Source organism: Salmo salar, chromosome ssa16 (assembly GCF_905237065.1).
Source record: "Salmo salar chromosome ssa16, Ssal_v3.1, whole genome shotgun sequence".
Taxonomy (NCBI): domain Eukaryota; kingdom Metazoa; phylum Chordata; class Actinopteri; order Salmoniformes; family Salmonidae; genus Salmo; species Salmo salar.
In genome coordinates, this window is record NC_059457.1 from 16,586,674 (window position 1) to 16,608,480 (window position 21,807).

General features: G+C 43.9%; 1 protein-coding gene across 3 annotated transcripts in view; it reads right to left on the reverse strand.

Moving 5' to 3' along the window:
• btbd11b (BTB (POZ) domain containing 11b) overlaps positions 1–21,807 on the reverse strand; it is a 142,482-nt gene that overhangs the window by 33,364 nt on the left and 87,311 nt on the right. For all 3 annotated transcript variants that reach the window (XM_014148219.2, XM_014148218.2, XM_014148220.2), the window contains exon 2: positions 14,866–15,015. In XM_014148219.2, coding sequence (XP_014003694.2) covers positions 14,866–15,015 — 150 coding nt within the window. The remainder of the gene's footprint in view (positions 1–14,865; positions 15,016–21,807) is intronic.

A 21,807-nucleotide genomic window follows, 5' to 3' on the forward strand; every position in this document is an offset into this window, starting at 1 on the left:
AAGAAAAGAGAGGAGTGATTGCTATCTTGACAGTACAGCTGACAAACATAATGATATTATCAAGATGAGAATGTTGCTGCTTATCTGTGCATGTGTGTATGTACAGTACAGGAAGAATGCCAGAACATTCTCAGTCAGAGCAACCTTCCGTGCTCAAGTGCACAGATGAAAAATCCTACAGCGCAATGACACTCTGCTGCCAAAACGATTTCCTTCAGGGAGCTACGCGTAGTAGTAAGGTCCACTGCTGACTGTTGAGGTCTTGGCTTTACATTCACATTCAGCACCCTACTGCAAGAAGATGACCAATGTCCTGGTATGATTCGTAGCTCCCAACATAACACTTGCTCTCTCAATTCAATTCGATTCAAGGGGCTTTATTGGAATGGGAAACAGATGTCAACATTGCCAAAGCAAGTGAAATAAATAATAAACAAAAGTGAAATAAATCATAAAAAATGAACAGTAAACATTACACTCACAAAAGTTCCAAAATAATAAAGACATTTCAAATACAATGGTGTAACGATGTGCAAATAGTTAAAGTACAAAAGGAAAAATAAAGAAATATGGGTTGTATTTACAATGGTGTTTGTTCTTCACTGGTTGCCCTTCTCTCTCTCTCTCTCTCTCTCTTCTCTCTCTCTGTGAATGGCCATTAGCAGTGTGAACTGTGGACAACCTGCACTTAGGCAGAGCTCTGCTAAATCAATGCTTGGAAGAAAGAGAGGACCAACATACTGATTTCCATCAACTGTGACATCAGGACAAAGAAAAATTATAGAAAAAGGCCTGGGATTGACATTGACGTATCTGTATGTCCTGTGATGAATTCCATAAGGTGTTGGCAATAGAACAGAAACAGACTGGAATCCGGGCTAGGGCAGTACAGTATATTGATTGTAAACGCCACTGCCATGATGGTTCTGGGTGGCAAACATATAATAACATTTGGATTTGATGTCATCCCAATACAATCTAGTCACTGTACTTTATGGTCAATGATTATTTTTTTTATATGACAGCATGAAATTACAACTACATTAAAACATGATGACATTACACAACCAAACCAAACAATTAGGTAGAATGTTGGAATTAGAATGTTTGGTTGATAAGAGCCAGTGTTAATTGAAACCCATTGCCATGGAGATACTAAATTATAAAAATACATTTACCTTTGAATATAAGGACATCTCAATTGAATACAACATGTTTTGAATGTAAAATGCCTGGTTGGAACTCAGTTTTGGTGGCAATGTCACGCCCTAACCATAGAGAGCCCTCTGGGTTCTCTATGGTGTATAGGTCAGAGCGTGACTAGGGGGGTTTCTAGCATTTGGAATTCTATGTTGGTGGTTTGTATGGTTCCCAATTAGAGGCAGCTGGTAATCGTTAGCTCTAATTGGGGATCATATTTAGGTAGCCCTTTTTCCCACCTGCGTTTGTGGGATATTGTTTGTGTTAGTGTTTTGTTGCACTACGGCTTTCACGTTATGGTTATTGTTTTTGTAGTTTCACTGTGAAATAAAGTATGTGGAACTCAACTCACGCTGCGCCTTGGTCTGCTCATTACGACGAACGTGACAGGCAACTTGTTTATTTTTTATTTATTTAACCTTTATTTAACCAGGTAGGCAAGTTGAGAACAAGTTCTCATTTACAACTGCGACCTGGCCAAGGTAAAGCAAAGCAGTTCGACACATATAACAACACAGAGTTACACATGGAGTAAAACAAACATACAGTCAATAATACAGTAGAAAAATAAGTCTATATACAATGTGAGCAAATCAGGTGAGATAAGGGAGGTAAAGGCAATAAATAGGCCATGGTGGCGAAGTAAATACAATATAGCAATTAAAACACTTGAATGGTAAATTTGACAGTAGATGAGTGTGCAAAGTAGAAATAATGGGGTGCAAAGGAGCAAAATAAAAAAATAAAAAAATACAGTAGGGGAAGAGGTAGTTGTTTGGGCTATTTATAGATGGGCTATGTACAGGTACAGTGATCTGTGAGCTGCTCTGACAGCTGGTGCTTAAAGCTAGTGAGGGAGATAAGTGTTTCCAGTTTCAGAGATTTTTGTAGTTCGTTCCAGTCATTGGCAGCAGAGAACTGGAAGGAGAGGCGGCCAAAGGAGGAATTGGCTTTGGGGGTGACAAGTGAGATATACCTGCTGGAACGCGTGCTACGGGTGGGTGCAGCTATGGTGACCAGCGAGCAGAGATAAGGCGGGGCTTTACCTAGCAGGGTCTTGTAGATGACCTGGAGCCAGTGGGTTTGGCGACGAGTATGAAGCGAGGGCCAGCCAACGAGAGCGTACAGGTCGCAGTGGTGGGTAGTGTATGGGGCTTTGGTGACAAAACAGATGGCACTGTGATAGACTGCATCCAATTTGTTGAGTAGGGTGTTGGAGGCTATTTTGTAAATGACATCGCCAAAGTCGAGGATCGGTAAGTTTACATGTGAGTCTGGAAGGAGAGTTTACAGTCTAACCAGACACCTAGGTATTTGTAGTTGTCCACATATTCTAAGTCAGAACCGTCCAGAGTAGTGATGCTGGACGGGCGGGCAGGTGCAGGCAGCGATCGGTTGAATAGCATGCATTTAGTTTTACTTGTATTTAAGAGCAGTTATAGGCCACGGAAGGAGAGTTGTATGGCATTGAAGCTCGTCTGGAGGGTTGTTAACACAGTGTCCAAAGAAGGGCCAGAAGTATACAGAATGGTGTCGTCTGCGTAGAGGTGGATCAGAGACTCACCAGCAGCAAGAGCGACATCATTGATATATACAGAGAAGAGAGTCGGCCCAAGAATTGAACCCTGTGTGTGTGTAATAACATTTTGCCAGCCGGTGAGCGCCTACAAGCCACTGATGCAGACCTTTGGAACATCTACATTTTAAAAAGTCTAATAAATCCATGTAATATAGCCTACACCTTCACAATAAATCCATGATTTATTTTAAACAGGTCAAAAGAAACATAATATGAAGAAAATGTAGTCTATTTCAGAAGAACAGAATAGCATCCTCTGAGTTGTCCTTATGTTAGGTCCTGATCTGGCTATGCTATATGGCTGTGGGCTACACTAGTTCATTTAGCAGACAAGATTTGCTTAGAATTCCGTGGTATTATTTTATATTATTTTATAGTATGAAGAATACAATTGAACAGAGCTGAATAAAATAGAAAGGAGATTTTCTCCAAACGATTTCCAAGGGAGTGCGCACATGCAGCTATTCTGTGTTGAGCGGTTAGCAAAGAAACGGGTCCTCCTATATTCTTCATTTAGAGGTATTTATGCAACTTTAGTTGTGATACAAACGTTGGGCTATATGTTTTGATTTTTAATACATTCTAAGGCTGCATGATGCGACTCTAATGATAATTTGAAAGGCATAAGCTCTGCTTTGTTTTTTTTGCACAGGAGGCACACAATCAGTCTCTCATTCAACATTTGGCACGCACTTGATAATACCTAAAATTTCCCAGCAGCATCCCCTTTGTGTGGCCGTAATGCCCCTTAAAAAAAATCCAGGACTTTTGCGGATAGTGGCCGTTGTGCCCTTGGGCTGAATATATTAATTATAATTCCCTTCTCCAGGCTGTGTGCAACGAAGCCCCTCTCACTCGCATGGTTCTCTCAGATAGTTACATTTGTATTAGCCAATTCCCATCATGTGATCAGGTCTTTCTCACAGGCTACGAGTGAAGACAGACACATTGGGACGCAACTGCGCGCATCCTTATCCAATTCGGAGGTGCATTTGGAAGATACTGGAAGAACTGTCCACATGTACTTTTCATCAGCCTTCAAGATGAGTAGGCTTAATGAACAGCAAAAGCACTAGCCTATGTCAATCTACTATCCCCCATAGTACAAAAGTTGACCTATTATATTCTGTGCGAAAAATAAATATTCCAAACATAGTCTGGGACAGTTGTGGGATGCGATCGATCCTAAATTAATACAACCACTAGCATCCCCAAAACTTTTTTTAAGCAATGAGGCTGACATCAAATCAAAACGTGTAGCTTAAAATGGTGATAAACTATTAGGCTATTTCTTCACATTATAAGCGCAGCAATAAACACACTAGGCTATAAGTGCGAATGTTCCAAAATGCAATCAATTAGCGGGAAAACACCATTCTCAAAAGTGATTGCAAATGCGATTATGTATGTAATGCTTTTATTATAAAGGTGCATTTTATGGTGAAAATTATGTTTCCCAAACTTGAAACTGACATACTACGTATGTTTCCCGGTTAGGCTCTACACCCATTGTAAAGCGGATTAATGTGCTTAATTTTAAGAAGTTATTTGGCCACTTTAGTTGTGATACAAACCTTATCAAAACATATAGGCATATAGGCATTCGCTGTTTCTTGCCTTACTGCACACAAGCTGGGCATTATTCATATATATATATACTGCTCAAAAAAATAAAGGGAACACTTAAACAACACATCCTAGATCTGAATGAAAGAAATAATCTTATTAAATACTTTTTTCTTTACATAGTTGAATGTGCTGACAACAAAATCACACAAAAATAATCAATGGAAATCCAATTTATCAACCCATGGAGGTCTGGATTTGGAGTCACACTCAAAATTAAAGTGGAAAACCACACTACAGGCTGATCCAACTTTGATGTAATGTCCTTAAAACAAGTCAAAATGAGGCTCAGTAGTGTGTGTGGCCTCCACGTGCCTGTATGACCTCCCTACAACGCCTGGGCATGCTCCTGATGAGGTGGCGGATGGTCTCCTGAGGGATCTCCTCCCAGACCTGGACTAAAGCATCCGCCAACTCCTGGACAGTCTGTGGTGCAACGTGGCGTTGGTGGATGGAGCGAGACATGTCCCAGATGTGCTCAATTGGATTCAGGTCTGGGGAACGGGCGGGCCAGTCCATAGCATCAATGCCTTCCTCTTGCAGGAACTGCTGACACATTCCAGCCACATGAGGTCTAGCATTGTCTTGCATTAGGAGGAACCCAGGGCCAACCGCACCAGCATATGGTCTCACAAGGGGTCTGAGGATCTCATCTCGGTACCTAATGGCAGTCAGGCTACCTCTGGCGAGCACATGGAGGGCTGTGCGGCCCCCCAAAGAAATGTCACCCCACACCATGACTGACCCACCGCCAAACCGGTCATGCTGGAGGATGTTGCAGGCAGCAGAACGTTCTCCACGGCGTCTCCAGACTCTGTCACGTGCTCAGTGTGAACCTGCTTTCATCTGTGAAGAGCACAGGGCGCCAGTGGCGAATTTGCCAATCTTGGGTGTTCTCTGGCAAATGCCAAACGTCCTGCACGGTGTTGGGCTGTAAGCACAACCCCCACCTGTGGACGTCGGGCCCTCATACCACCCTCATGGAGTCTGTTTCTGACCGTTTGAGCAGACACATGCACATTTGTGGCCTGCTGGAGGTCATTTTGCAGGGCTCTGGCAGTGCTTCTCCTGCTCCTCCTTGCACAAAGGCGGAGGTAGCGGTCCTGCTGCTGGGTTGTTGCCCTCCTACGGCCTCCTCCACGTCTCCTGATGTACTGGCCTGTCTCCTGGTAGCGCCTCCATGCTCTGGACACTACGCTGACAGACACAGCAAACCTTCTTGCCACAGCTCGCATTGATGTGCCATCCTGGATGAGCTGCACTACCTGAGCAACTTGTGTGGGTTGTAGACTCCGTCTCATGCTACCACTAGAGTGAAAGCACCGCCAGCATTCAAAAGTGACCAAAACATCAGCCAGGAAGCATAGGAACTGAGAAGTGGTCTGTGGTCCCCACCTGCAGAACCACTCCTTTATTGGGGGTGTCTTGCTAATTGCCTATAATTTCCACCTGTTGTCTATTCCATTTGCACAACAGCATGTGAAATGTATTGTCAATCAGTGTTGCTTCCTAAGTGGACAGTTTGGTTTCACAGAAGTGTGATTGACTTGGAGTTACATTGTGTTGTTTAAGTGTTCCCTTTATTTTTTTGAGCAGTGTATATCGTTCACAAGTGATAGGCTAATATTTTCAGCCCTCAGACTGTTGATTTAATATTGTCTTTACATATAGTAAAAAATATATGTGTGAAATTTGTTTTGATTTAGAATGGTCCATTATCATGCACCTGTCTCGAAAAAAAAACATGTCATCTATGCACTTAAACGCTGTTCCCGTGGTTTATTTTCATGCCAGCCAGATAGGCTATGCTCCTGTTGTAAAGAGAAGCAATGTGCTTAGTATTAGGAAAGTAGGCCTAGCCTATAGAAAGCTGATGGGATCCTCCTCTTTTTAATGGAAGCCATCACTCTTTTTTTTCACGCAATTGCATAGCCTATAGAAATGTTGCACAACAAGAGCTCATGGGCTCTCATTAATTCTTTATTAGATTTGCGATCACATTTGCATTGATGTGAGAGTGATTAGAAGGCCAATAGAGTGCTGAGTACCAGGCAGGTTTGGTAGACTACTAATGACCATCAAAAGCATCAGAGCTTGGAGAAGCCTAATTACCGTGACTAAATGGTCACATGGAATTTGACTGCCCTAGTGGCAACAACCCTAAGACTAGCTGTGCTCTGCTATCCAAAATAATCAATTTGAGAGAATCGACCGGTATGTACCATGGAGGGGACAGGGACACAAGTACCTTCTTCACGTGGAGGTCTCACCCCCACAGAAGCCCACCTCAACCCCACTGAGCCCACTCTCTCAGGCCTTTGCTACAGTTCATTACTCACACAGTAAGAGCCCCTTTCTACCTAACTGACTATCCTACACTATTAAATCTGTCAATGTCTAAAAAAAACAAATATTTTCATGACTTAATGTTTTCCAGCCTGCTGCCGCTACCTGGCGTGATGCCCCTCTGCAGGTGGCGGCCCAGTCACACTCTGAGGTCTCCAGTTGTGAGAAGAACTGGGAGTGCCAGTGCAGACAGGAGCTGGTTGTAATAGTACTGGGAGTGCCAGTGCAGACAGGAGCTGGTTGTGATAGTACTGGGAGTGCCAGTGCAGACAGGAGCTGGTTGTGATAGTACTGGGAGTGCCAGTGCAGACAGGAGCTGGTTGTGATAGTACTGGGAGTGCCAGTGCAGACAGCAGCTGGTTGTGATAGTACTGGGAGTGCCAGTGCAGACAGGAGCTGGTTGTAATAGTACTGGGAGTGCCAGTGCAGACAGGAGCTGGTTGTAATAGTACTGGGAGTGCCAGTGCAGACAGCGAGCTGGTTGTGATAGTACTGGGAGTGCCAGTGCAGACAGGAGCTGGTTGTAATAGTACTTGGAGTGCCAGTGCAGACAGGAGCTGGTTGTGATAGTACTGGGAGTGCCAGTGCAGACAGGAGCTGGTTGTAATAGTACTGGGAGTGCCAGTGCAGACAGGAGCTGGTTGTGATAGTACTGGGAGTGCCAGTGCAGACAGGAGCTGGTTGTAATAGTACTTGGAGTGCCAGTGCAGACAGCTAGCTGGTTGTGATAGTACTGGGAGTGCCAGTGCAGACAGGAGCTGGTTGTGATAGTACTGGGAGTGCCAGTGCAGACAGCTAGCTGGTTGTGATAGTACTGGGAGTGCCAGTGCAGACAGGAGCTGGTTGTAATAGTACTGGGAGTGCCAGTGCAGACAGCTAGCTGGTTGTAATAGTACTTGGAGTGCCAGTGCAGACAGGAGCTGGTTGTAATAGTACTGGGAGTGCCAGTGCAGACAGCTAGCTGGTTGTGATAGTACTGGGAGTGCCAGTGCAGACAGGAGCTGGTTGTGATAGTACTGGGAGTGCCAGTGCAGACAGCTAGCTGGTTGTGATAGTACTGGGAGTGCCAGTGCAGACAGCTAGCTGGTTGTGATAGTACTGGTAGTGCCAGTGCAGACAGGAGCTGGTTGTGATAGTACTGGGAGTGCCAGTGCAGACAGCTAGCTGGTTGTGATAGTACTGGGAGTGCCAGTGCAGACAGCTAGCTGGTTGTGATAGTACTGGTAGTGCCAGTGCAGACAGGAGCTGGTTGTAATAGTACTGGGAGTGCCAGTGCAGACAGCTAGCTGGGATCCAGTACTACTACATCCATGCGGCCTTTGGCTTCATGACTCTCTTTTTTGGTGGTGGAAAGAGCAATCACTGAGGTCATAATTTTGAATTTTTTTCCTGAGGTACTTTTCACCTAGTAGTTGTATCTATACATTTCCATATGAAAATAGCTTGTGTGCTGAGTGTAGGATATCCTCAGCTGTCCGCTATTGACATTTCCAAGAATAGGAGGCCATTGCTGTTTAATGTACAGAATTACATGATCAATTTCTCGTCAGAGGAGGATTTACCTAACTTTACCTCATTTTATCAATGATTGACAGATGATTCTCTGTGTTATTGTTGAATCATGTCAGAGACGAAGGCCCGTTTTGTGGGCACTTTGACAGACTGCCATTTCAAATACACTAATGTGGATTTAACACAAAAGAAATAAGACAGTACTAAGAAAGAGGAGAATCCATACCTCTTAAATGGACATTAAATACCATTGGAAAAACACTGTACCTGGGATATGCAAATTGGCTATGCTGCAGCTTAGCTACATTTAAACTAATCTGAGATGTTATCATCTGTCTTTCTTCTCTCCTCTCCCTTTTCCTCCCTCTCTCGCTCTCTGACAGTCTGATAGCTAGTCTGCTGACATTTCTGCTTTTCTCCATGATTCATTTGGCAGATTGAACTTTGCAAATACTGTATGCTTTACAGTCATCCGGTCTATTTACAAGATAAACATCCTGCGCTAATATTATCTTTGGAAACAAGCTCGAGATGCATCCTTTGCCGCCGCAGATGCATCACTGTATTTGTAGTGTCAACAGAGCTGAATGAGCCCGGGAGTGAACCCATCAATACTCCATGTACAGAGCACTGCTGATGTGGCTTAGCGCTCTGTACGCTGGGGACTGGGACTCCATTCTGATCCGGAAGAGAATTGGATCAGTGTTCATTTTGATGATGTGTTGACGCTGGACACACAGGGTGCTTTGGGTCTCTCATTGTGTCATATGCAATAACAACGTTGGCAAAACGTCGACCGAACGTCTGAAAGAGACTGCATTAGAGCCTTTCTGCATGTGTTCTTCGAAATGACATGGCTCTATATATCTACACTGACTAGACTAGAGGCTGCCGCACTTCTGGACATCACAGATCGTTTCTCGGTTAAGTCAGCTGAAATTCGCTGAGGACAAGCATTCAACCACACTCTCAGACTGAACGGTGTGTCTCTTCAAATTATTAAGGGCCCACTCATTCACCACCAAAAATGGCAGAATGACTACAGTATTTTGAAATGACAGGGGAAGAGATACAGTACTGTGTATGGGCCTAAGATCATTATACAAGAGCTCACTATTCTCAAGTGGAAAAGGTTTTCACAAAAACATATACAGTGCCTTCGGAAAGTATTCAGACCCCTTGACCTTTTCTACATTTTGTTACAGCCTTATTCTAAAATGGATTAAATAAATAAAACAGAAATACCTTATTTACATAAGTATTCAGACCCTTTGCTATGGCACTCGAAATTGAGCTCAGGTGCATCCTGTTTCCATTGATCATTTTTTAGATGTTTCTACAACTTGATTGGAGTCCACCTGTGGTAAATTCAACTGATTGGGCATGATTTGGAAAGGCACACACCTGTCTATACAAGGTCCCAAAGTTGACAGTGCATGTCCATAGAGCTCAGAGACAGGATTGTGTCGAGGCAATGATCTGGGGAAGGATACCAAAACATTTCTGCAGCATTGAAGGTTCCCAAGAACACAGTGGCCTCCATCATTCTTAAATGGAAGAAGTTCAGAACCACCAAGACTCTTCCTAGAGCTGGCCGCCCGGCCAAACTGAGCAATCGGGGGAGAAGGGCCTTGGTCAGGGGGGTGACCAAGAACCCGATGGTCACTCTGACAGAGCTCCAGAGTTCCTCTGTGAAGATGGGAGAACCTTCCAGAAGGACAACCATCTCTGCAGCACTCCACCAATCAGGCCTTTACGGTAGAGTGGCCAGACGGAAGCCACTCCCCAGTAAAAGGCATATGACGGCCCACTTGGAGTTTGCCAAAAGGCACCTAAAGACTCTCAGACCATGAGAAACAAGATTCTCTGGTCTGATGAAACCAAGATTTAACTCTTTGGTCTGAATGCCAAGCATCACGTCTGGAGGAAACCTGGCACCATCCCTACGGTAGGGACTGGGAGACTTGTCAGGATCGAGGCAAAGGTGAATGGAGCAAAGTAGAGAGAGATCCTTGATGAAAAACCGCTCCAGAGTGCTCAGGACCTCAGACTGGGGCAAAGGTTCACCTTCCAACAGGACAACAACCCTAAGCACACAGCCAAGACAACGCAGGAGTGGCTTCAGGACAAGTCACTGAATGTCCTTGAGTGACCCAGCCAGAGCCCAAACTTGAACCTGATCGAACATCTCTGGAGAGACCTGAAAATAGCTCTGCAGCAACGCTTCCCAACCGACCTGACAGACCTTGAGAGGATCTGCAGAGAAGAATGGGAGGAACTCCCCAAATACAGGTGTGCCAAGCTTGTAGCGTGATACCCAAGAAGACTTGAGACTGTAATTGCTGCCAAAGGTGCTTCAACAAAGTACTAAATAAAGGGTCTGTATACTTATGTAAATGTGATATAATTTTTTAAAATAATAATCCAACATTTTTAAAAACCTGTTTTTGATTTGTCATTATGGGGTATTGTGTGTAGATTGACAAGGGATTATTATTATATTTTTTTATACATTTTAGAATAAGACTGTAACGTAACAAAGTCTGAATACTTTCCGAAGGCACTAAAATAATATAGAAACGTAAAATGTCAAATGTTGATCCCGTGTTTCATGAGCTGAAATAAAAGATCTCAGAAAATGTACATACGCACAAAAAGCTTATCTTTCTCAAATTTTGTTCACAAGTTTGTTTACATCCCTGTAGTGAGCATTTCTCCTTTGCCAAGATAATCCATCCACCTGACAGGTGTGGCATATCAAGAAACTGATTAAACAGCATGTTCATTACACAGGTGCACCTTGTGCTAGGGACAATAAAAGGCCACTCTAAAATGTGCAGTTTTGTCACACAACACAATGCCACAGATGTCTCACGTTTTGAGGGAGTGTGCAATTGTTATGCTGACTGCAGGAATGTCCACTTGAGCGTTTTTTAGAGAATTGGCAGTAAGTCCAAACAGCCTCACAACCGCAGACCACGTGTAACCACGCCAGCCCAGGACCTCCACATCCGGCTTCTTCACCTTCGGGGTCGTCTGAGACCAGCCACCCGGACAGCCGATGAAACTGGGTTTGCACAACTGAAGAATTTCTGCACAAACTGTCAGAAACCATCTCAGGGAAGCTCATCTGCGTGCTTGCCGACCTCACTAGGGTCTTGACCTGACTGCAGTTCAGCGTCGTAACCGACTTCAGTGGGCAAATGCTCACTTTCGATGGCCAATGGCACACTGGAGCAGTGTGCTCTTCACGGATGAATCCCAGTTTCAGCTGTACCGGTCAGATGGCAGACAGCGTGTATGGCGTCGTGTGGGCGAGGGGTTTGCTGATGTCAACGTTATGAACAGAGTGCACCATGGTGGAGGTGGGGTTATTGTATGAGCAGGAATAAGCTATGGACAACAAACACAATTGCATTTTATCAATGGCAATTTGAATGCACATCACCTCATGTTTCAGCACGATAATGCCTGGCCCCAAATCTGTACACAATTCCTGGAAGCTGAAAATGTCCCAGTTCTTCATGCTCTTCATGCTCACCAGACATGTCAACCATTAAGCATGTTCGGAAAGCTCTGAATCGACGTGTACGACAGTGTGTTCCAGTTCCCGCCAATATCCAGCAACTTCGCACAGCCATTGAAGAGGAGTGGGACAATACTCCACAATTAACAGCCTGATCATCTCAAAGGAGATGTGTCACACTGCATGAGGCAAATGGTGGTCACACCAGATACTGACTGATGCATATCTGTATTCCTAGTCATGTGAAATCCATAGATTTTTTCCTAATTAATTAATTTAAATTGACTGGTCCTGTGTGGCTCAGTTGGTAGAGCATGGTGCTTGCAATGCCAGGGTTGTGGGTTCGATTTCCATGGGAGACCAGTATGAAAATGTATGCATTGGAAGTTGCCCTGGAAAAGAGCATCTGCTAAATGTGAAATATTTCCTTTTATGAACTGTAATTCACTAAAATCTTTGAAAATGTTGCGTTCATATGTTTGTTCAGTGTATTAATTTGACGAGGTTTGTTGCTTAAGAAAAACATTCTCATTTACAGCAGGGACCTGGGGAACAGTTGCAGTACTTCTTCACATACACTACAGTATACACTTCAATAGATTTAATGAACACTGGTCACTTTAATAATGTTTACATACTCTTTCACCCACTTTATACGTACACTCAGTGGTCACTTTATTTATTAGGTACACCCATCTAGTACTGGGTAGGACCCCCCTTTGCCTCCAGAACAGCTTGAATTCTTCAGGCCATGGAAACATTGCTCAATTGGTATCGAGGGATCTAAAGTGTGCCAGGAAAACATTTCTCACACCATTATACCACCGCCACAAGCCTGTACCGTTGACACCAGGCAGGATGGGGCCATGGACTCATGCTTCTTACGCCAAATCCTGACTCTGCCAACAGCATGACGCAACAGGAACCTGGACTCAAGGCAAGGTTTTTTCGGTGTGGTCGTCTGCTGCAATAGCCCATCCGTGACAAGAACCGACGAGATGTGCGTTCCGAGATGCCATTCTTCACACTCCTGTTTGTAGCGCGCCTGTTAGCTTGCACGATTCTTGCCATTCTCCTTCGACCTCTCATCAACGAGCTGTTTTCGTCCACAGGACTACCGCTGACTGGATGTTTTTTGTTTGTTGCACAATTCTCTAGACACTCTCATGCGTGAAAAGCCCAGGAGGCCAGCCGTTTCTGAGATACCAGAACCGGCACCTGGCACCGACGATCATACGATGCTCAACGTCGCTTAGGTCACTCGTTTTGCTCATTTCAACGTTCAATTGAAAGGTAACTGAATGCCTCGATGCCTGTCTGCCTGCTTTATATAGCAAGTCACAGCCATGTGAATCACTGTCTGTAGGAGCGAACCATTTTCATGAACGAGGTGGCCAATGAGGTAATACAGTGAAGGGAAAAAGTATTTGCCCTTTCTGATGTTTTCTATCTTTGCATATTTTTATACTGAATGTTATCAGATTTTCAACCAAAACCTAATATTAGATAAAGGGAACCTGAGTTGACAAATGACCCAAAAAATGTATACTTATTTTATTTATTTAATTAAGAAAGTTATGCAACACCCAATTCCCCTGTGTGAAAAAGTAATTGCCCCCTTACACTCAATAACTGGTTGTGCCACCTTTAGCTGCAATGACTGCAACCAAATGTTTTCTGTAGTTGTTGATCAGTCTCTCACATCTATGTGGAAGAAATTAAGCCCACTCTTGCATGCAAAACTGTTTTAACTCAGCAACATTTGTGGGTTTTTAAGCATGAACTGCTCGTTTCAAGTCCTGCCACAACACTTCAATTGGGATTAGGTCTGGACTTTGACTAGGCCATTCCAAAACTTAAAATGTGACGCTTTTTTAGCCATTTTCATGTAGACTTGATTGTGTGTTTCGGATCATTGTCTTGCTGCATGACCCAGCCGCACTTCAGCTTCAGCTCACAGACGGATGGCCTGACATTCTCCAGTAGAATTCTCTGATACAGAGCAGAATTCATGGTTCCTTCTATGCATCAAGTCGTCCAGGTCCTGATGCAGCAAAGCATTGCAAACCATCACACTAGCACCACCATGCTTGACCGTTGGTTTAAGGTTCTTACTGTGGAATGCAGTGTTTGGTTTTCGCCAGGCATAATGGGACCCATGTCGTCTGTGAGCTGAAGCACAGTTGGGTCATGCAGCAAGACAATGATCCAAAACATACAATGAAGTCTACATGAAAATGGTTAAAAAGCAACACAAGTTTTGGAATGGCCTAGTCAAAGTCCAGACCTAATCCCAATTGAGATGTTGTGGCAGGACTTGAAACGAGCAGTTCAAGCCTGAATACCCACAAATGTTGCTGAGTTAAAGCAGTTCTGCATGCAAGAGTGGCCCAAAATTCCTCCACAGCGATGTGAGAGACAGATCAACAACTACAGGAAGCATTCGGTTGCAGTCATTGCAGCTAAAGTTGGCACTGGCCACTTAGTGTATATGCTGTATTCTAGTCATGGCTCATCCTATATCACTTCTGGATTATGTGTGTTTATTTTTAAAAATATGTATTTCTAGGTATTACTGCACTGTTGGATCTAGAAACACAAGCATTTCTCTGTAAACTTGTGTACGCGACCAATAAGCTTTGATTTGATACCTACATCTAGGTCTCTTTTCCAAATGGGCCCTATGTAATACAACATAAAATACACATTAAACACAAAATATATACACATTAGAATTCAAAAACACTTACAACAGATGGGGAAAGAAGACATGGGGAAAAAAGACAGATGTTTCATAGTGATCCTGAAAGCATATGTGTATCTCCTTAAATTGTTTGTATAATGGATGGATATTGAACACTCGGACATTGACTTCGTTATCAGGACTTCTGTGGTACATCTTGAAAGGCAAATCATATTTTCATGGATGCTTCATGTGTAATTCCTCTGCTGGGGTAAAGTGAGACCTGAGTGGGCTAACTCTAACATGCTAACTCTAACCCCCCCCCACTCACACATAAACACAACATATGTAAAAGGTAGTGTAAAAACCCAATCTAAGTCTAAGTGTACTCACTGAGTTCTGAGATGCTGCCTACGCGTGTGGCTAGCAGGCACTGCTCGATGGAGCGTAGCTCCGACTGACTGTAGGCGTGGCCCTCCCCACTCTTCCCTGACCGCTGTTGGTCCCGATGCAGAGTCAGGCTCTCTGGTAGGCTTAGCACACCTGGAGGAGGGAGAGAGGGAAAGGAAGGGGGAGAGAGAGAGAGAGAGAGAGAGAGAGAGAGAGAGAGAGAGAACAAGAGTAGGATGAAAGGGAAGAAGAGGAAGGAGGAAAGAGACAGGTGGTTAAGAACAGACAAAGGCGTAAAAACAGTAGACAGTCTCATGATGGATCCATACTTTTTGGATCAGAAAATGTAAAATAAGCTAAAAGTAGAAAATTACAATAATCCCATGCAGGAAGAATAATACAGCACAAGTGGGTACTTTTTTGATTGAGGAGAAGTGACTTTTCCATTGCAGGAAAGCCTAATGTTCATTAAATATGTCAGTTTGTACTGCACTGCAACAGGTGAACGGTTTGGCCCAAAGCTCATGGTCAGCCATCTTTGTGAAGGGGACATTGAGGAGTGCATATCTTGTACTGTATTGTGTTTCTGTCTACGCCAGCAGTCACTGTGTGTGAGGAACAACACCTGGCAGTCTCTGTCGATGAGCTAGGGTGTAATTGTTTGTTGTTTACAACTCGAGGCATTGGAGCAGGGAGAGGATAGACTTCATCCCCTCAGTTTCAGAAATGTCCCACTTGACTGCCTGCTTAGAGATTAAAAAATAATGTTATAAGATGATTTGTTACAACGCGGGATGGTGCCTGCTTTGATTTGACTGTCTACCAGGTAAACTCTACCTGTTACCGAATTTATGTCCAAACATTTGCTATTATGCTGCCGATTCATACCCCGTTTAAAGGCGCCAATTAGGACACAGGGGTTTACTTTCTTCCTATTTTCTTACTTTGATAATATGCTGTACATGTAAGAGCTCTGTATTATTTTGAGTTGATTAATTGTACGGCAGTTGGATTTGGAATGCCATCGCATTTATTACGGCTACTGTGATGTATTTTAGAGAGATAATGTCTCCTCTCTAGCTAAGTGAGTTGGTATGACCCAATCCAGGTGAGATGGTTACCAACTGGTATTTATGGCTGTCTGTTTCAGGAAGGGGGTAGACTGCTGCTGATAGTTGTCTCCCTGTCTCCGTCCGCCATTTTCTATACAAGATGCTTGTTGTGAGGCATTCCTAAGTGCAGCTCAGCGGTAAATAGCTGTAATATAATGTATAGAGTGTTTGCTAAACAGTTTAATAATGTAGCTTTTCTTGTTTTTGTGGATCCAGTCTGGATATTCATGTCGACTTCCATCATGGCCGTGAGACACCTTACTTTATCACGATTCCACACCTGCTTATTGTGTTCTTTATTAAGATTTGAACCATCAGGTGGCCATGTTAAATTATAGTTCCTCGTTTAAAATACGTCTATTTAGCTCTGCAGATATCAGGGTATGTGCTTATATTTCTATGATGTAACTATCCCTCTTCGGTTTGGCTCAGATGGAGTGTTCTACCTAAACTAATATCGTGGAGGCAGTTTCATCATGGCTGCTGCCACAAAGCACATTAGTCATTCTCTCCTGCTCAGGGGATGATGAGGCAGATTGCTTTCCGTCCCATTTCAGACTTCCACATTTTATATTTTTCCACAGCAGCGCAGTGCTGCTACTGCTTCCCCCCACTCACCACTCACACCTGCAGTGTGTCAAATAAAAAAATGGCTGTAACCAATGGCTCTATTCTCCCCAGACAGAGGGGAAAGCAGCGTTGGTTCAAACACTTCCTCATTCTCAATATGCAGCTAATTGAATTGACTTGCTGCCTAGCCCTGCAGTATACAGTACACTAGTCATCAGTCTCCAAGGAATAAACAGGCTTTAAGGGAATTTAGTAATCCTCCTCTGACCCATTGGACATGATTAGACTAATGTGTTACACATATTAAATGATCTGAGGCCTCTGTTTTGAGTCCAAACATTTCTTCTTTTTTTGCTTTTCTCCTTCAGGGTCGCGATGGTCAGAGTATTGAACTGATGAAACTTAGTCACCATGGAGATGGAGGGCCGTGACGCAGGTAGAACAGGTGTTGTGTGATGCAGACCCACAGTGCACTGCTCAGTGTCCGTGACCCCTCCCATTGTACACCTCAGTCAGGTACACAACCTTGGACCACGTACAAACACATGTCCGTCTAACAAAGGACACTAGACCCAGTCATCTGCTATATTAGGATAGGGTCAGATGTCTGATACAGCAACAACCAAACCTAACTTTACAGTACCAACCAATGCCTTGGGGAAAGACCCTTACAGGTAGCCTGGTCCCAGATCTGTTTGTGCAAATCATGACAATGACTGTAGGTGTTGGCAATAGAGCACAACCAGATCTGGGACCAGGCTACCTTACAGTACACCAATGGCAAAGAAACAACCAATTTTCCTTCAACAACCACCTGGGCATATCATGGATTTCTCTGAAACACCTTCTTTAATATCGTTCTAGATGACAACGTGGCCCCTTTAACTGCAGCGTGTGCGATGCTCCAAGTAATCCAGCTTTAAGCACTTAAAGCAGTGTGGGGCTGTCCTGGCATCTCTCCCCAAGCCCGCGCCCTCGCCTGCCAGCACTTTCACACCATTATATACAGTACCTAGCTAAATGGGGATCTCAGGGAGAGCTGCTAGGTTACCACATGTTCCTCCACCTTTGACGTGCAGTGATTTATCAAAACACCAATCATTTGTGTGGGGAGAGTAACAACAGCCACATTTTTCTGGGGGTAAGCTTCTAGTATCGTGTACTAAAACCTAGAAACGGCACGCCAAGAGGACTCAGGGGGATGCTATGAGTTCCAAAAACACTAACGTGTAGGGGCTTCTCCAGTGGGGCAGCGGTCTAAGGCACTGCATCGCAGTGCTAGATGTGTTACTACAGACCCAGGTTCATTTCTGGGCTGTGCCACAATTGGCCGTGGCCAGGAGTCCCATAGGACAGTGCACAATTGGCCCAGTGTTGTTAGGGGAGGGTTTGGCCATGGGGACTTTACTTGGCTCATTGTGCCCTAGCAATTCCTTGTGGTGGGCCAGGTGCCTGCAGGCTGACCCCGGTCGCCAGTTGAACGGTGTTTCCTCTGACACATCGGTTAGGCGGGTCATGTTTCGGAGGGGTCATGTTTCGGAGGACTCATGACTTCGCCTCTCCCGAGCCCTTTGGGGAGTTGCAGCGATGAGACAAGATTGAAATTGGGGAAAATAATGGGGGTTTGCACTTATCCAATAAATTACTGGGAGGTTATACATATGGAGTGTGCGACTCTCTTTGTTTTTGGAGAAAAAGGGGGGTAAAATACAATATATATATATATATATATATATATATATAAATAAATAAAAACACTGAAGTGTCACCTTGATTCCCCATAACCTTTATTTAACTAGGCAAGTCATAAGCTTGGCTGTGCTGGCTGGCACCCTCTTCCCAGAGGACCACAACATGCAGGACATGACCTGAGCATCCACTTAGCCCATGGGTGTCCAGCCTGTGCCAGACCTGAGACTGGAGGGAAGAAGAGAAGGAGAGAAAAGGGCCAGACATACTGATGAGCGAGTTAAGACTCCTTCCTGTTCTCTCTCGGCTCCCTCTGTCTCTCTCCATCCCTTGGCCTTCCTTCAGTCAGACCAACACAGTTCTGCTGGAGCTGGACAGGCTTTACTCAGAAGATCATTGAAAAGTCAGGATTACCAAGGGGCTCTAGAGAGTTGTTTACTGTGAAACTTGGCCAGAGTAAAGACCTGTATCAATGTCCTGAAACAAAAAATGTGGTTTCCTCTGTTTTTGAGCCTGTAATTTTCCTCAAAATGTATTAATTGATTTATATGTAGGAGTGTTTGCTTGAAAAACACCTTGCAAATGTGCAAATTAGCTTTTGGCAGTAACTTCCCTGACGTTACTATGACGCAGGGTGCAGAATCATGCAGTGATGGTGCAGCACCAGCTGACAGTGAATTGCAGGCTGCTCACAGGCTTGGCTGTGGCAAGGTGACTCACTGCATTCTAATGCAAACCAGTGAAGCAACAGCCCGCAGGGAAGAACTGCTCGAGTTCTTACACACACACCAGCCACAACCACAATACAGTACCCACTTTCTCTCTCTCTGTGCGTGACAAAAAGCCAAGCCAGCACTCCTCTCCTGATGATGTCCCTGTCACTGTGCTGTGGATTAAACCTGGTAATATTCAGCCATCGGAGAGCAGATGATTAACTTGTATTGTCTGAAGTTGTTGTTTTACAAATGACAGAGGAATCTGTTTTGCAATGACAGAGGACCCTCTGACATTTGGTGGCAGCAGTGGCATCCAGTAATCGCAGGGTATCACCTGTCCAGCCATTGTGTGTTACTGGTTTGAAAAACCAGGCATTTGAAAAATACATTTCAGCCTTTGCATCTATTTGCCTTTAACTACACTCTTAGAAAAAAAGGTTCCCAAAAGGGTTCTTCGGCTGTCCTCATAGGAGAACCATTTTTGGTTTGGGTTCTACCCTTTTGGGTTCCATCTAGAACCCTCTGTGGAAAGGGTTCTACCTGGAACCAAAAAGGGTTCTTCAAAGGGTTTAAAAAAATATATAAAAAAATAATAATAATATATATTTATTTTTTTAAACCCTTTGAAGAACCCTTTTTTAAATATATATTTCAGTTAAGAACAAATTGTTATTTACAATGACGGGCCTACCCCGGCCAAAACCAGACGACGCTGGGCCAATTGTGCGCGGCAGCTGAAGAACCCTTTAAGGTACTAGATAGCAGCATTTTTCTAACAGTGTACCTGTGCCAAGTGACTGTTATTGCTATTCAAATTATCCACATGTGTGAGCAACTGAGTCATGAGGTTAATGCATGAGAGAGAGAGAGAGAGAGAGAGAGAGAGAGAGAGAGAGAGAGAGAGAGAGAGAGAGAGAGAGAGAGAGAGAGAGGGAGAGAGAGAGAGAAAGAGATCCTCCAGGCAAGCCACTTTACTGAAGGATGAATACATTTATGTATACAGGAGCCCCCCCATCTCTCTATGATGAATGCTTAGTACTCAATAATAGGGTTGTTTTAAAGTGGACAGTCTCATACAGCCTCATAGAAAAGATCTGGGACATTAAAAGCAATGATTTGGAACACTGAGTCTGTTCTACTGCAGCTGGGAGTACATGGTAGTTACAGTAACTTTTAAATGTAAAAGAAAAAACATTACTGTTTACTTTGCCGATGTCACTGAAACATTGACTATGAACTCATTGCTGAAGTAATCAATGTTATGAGCACACATCCATCTGAGCTACTATATAGGCTTAATAGAAGAAAAACAACAACCAAAATGTGGGGAGAAAAGCGGGAACAGAGCACGGTTACTACAGTAGGCTGAGGTGCACCACTGCAGTATGCAGTCTCACTTTCCCCATCATTTGAAGAAGTAATATCACATGCCAATGCGGTCATAACTGTCCTAGCTGTGTTGTCTATCTCTACCGCCCCCTGTCTGTAGGGCTGAATGCCTAGCATGCAGGGGCAGGGACAGGCCCTGCCTCTCTGACTTTCCCAGACTTGACTGTTGGAGTTGTGACTTCGATGTGGCTTTACCCTGCACTTAAATCTATTTTAGAGGGATGCACGGAGCCTGGTTCTTCCCCAGAAACTCTGCAGGTCCATGGGACTAGTTTCCCTAGGTTTCTCCACAGAGCAGGGACGACACTGAAATAGAGAACTCTCTGTCTGCTAAGTCACTCTGTCCTCTGTGTACTGTGCACAATGTTGCAGGGGATTTTGAAGATGAATAATGTAACTTGTAATAATGTGAATTGTTCATGTGACTTAAACAAAATAAAAAGAGATCGAGAGCGAGAGAGAGAAAGAGAGTGAGCGAAAGAGAAATGTCTATATGTAAAAACACATGAACAAAGAAGAATAAGGTTGAGAGAGAGAAAGACAGAGAAAAGAGAGAAAGAGACAGAGAGAGAGTATTTCCTATTCTACCTTTACATCTTTGCAGATTCAGGGCCCTATAAAACCCGTGACGCTGAAAACGCGGACGAAATCACGGAATCCAGACATTAAAACATAATTCAACAATATTCAAAAATGTTTTGAACTTAGTAGGAAATCTACTAAACGTATTGAATTTAATATTATAAAAAAATTATACTAATAATAATAATTTGGCCAAGATTATGATAAGACATTAACAAAATGGATAAGTGTTTTCCTTAAACTTCAAACTTTCTGAAGAGGCAATGGCGCAGGAATGGCCCTGTCTGTGTATGCACGTTTGTCTACCACTTTCTGTAGACGTTAGCGATGATGCTTATGTGATGACTGGTAGATGGAAAGGCTTTCCCAAAAATAATCTCAATTAAATGTACATATTTGATATGGCCCTACAGATTGTACTGTATCAAGTATGTGGACACCTGCTCATCGAACACCTCATTCCAAAATCATGGGCATTAATATGGAGTTGGTCCCCCCTTTTCTGCTATAACAGCCTCCGCTCTTCTGGGAAGGATTTCCACTAGATTGGAAATGGAGGGATTTGCTTCCATTCACCCACGAGCATTAGTGAGGTCGGTACTGATGTTGGGCGATTAGGCCTGGCTCGCAGTTGGCGTTCCAATTCATCTCAAAGGTATTTGATGGGGTTGAGGTCAGGGCTCTGTTCAGGCCAGTCAAGTTCTTTCACACCGATCTTGACAAACCATTTCTGTATGGACCTTGCTTTGTGCACGGGGGCATTGTCGTGCTGAAACAGGAAAGGGCAGACCATTATTCCTCCTCCAGTTGGCACTATGCATTCATCTGTTGGACTGCCAGATGGTGAAGCGTGACACATCACTCCAGAGAACGCGTTTCCACTGCTC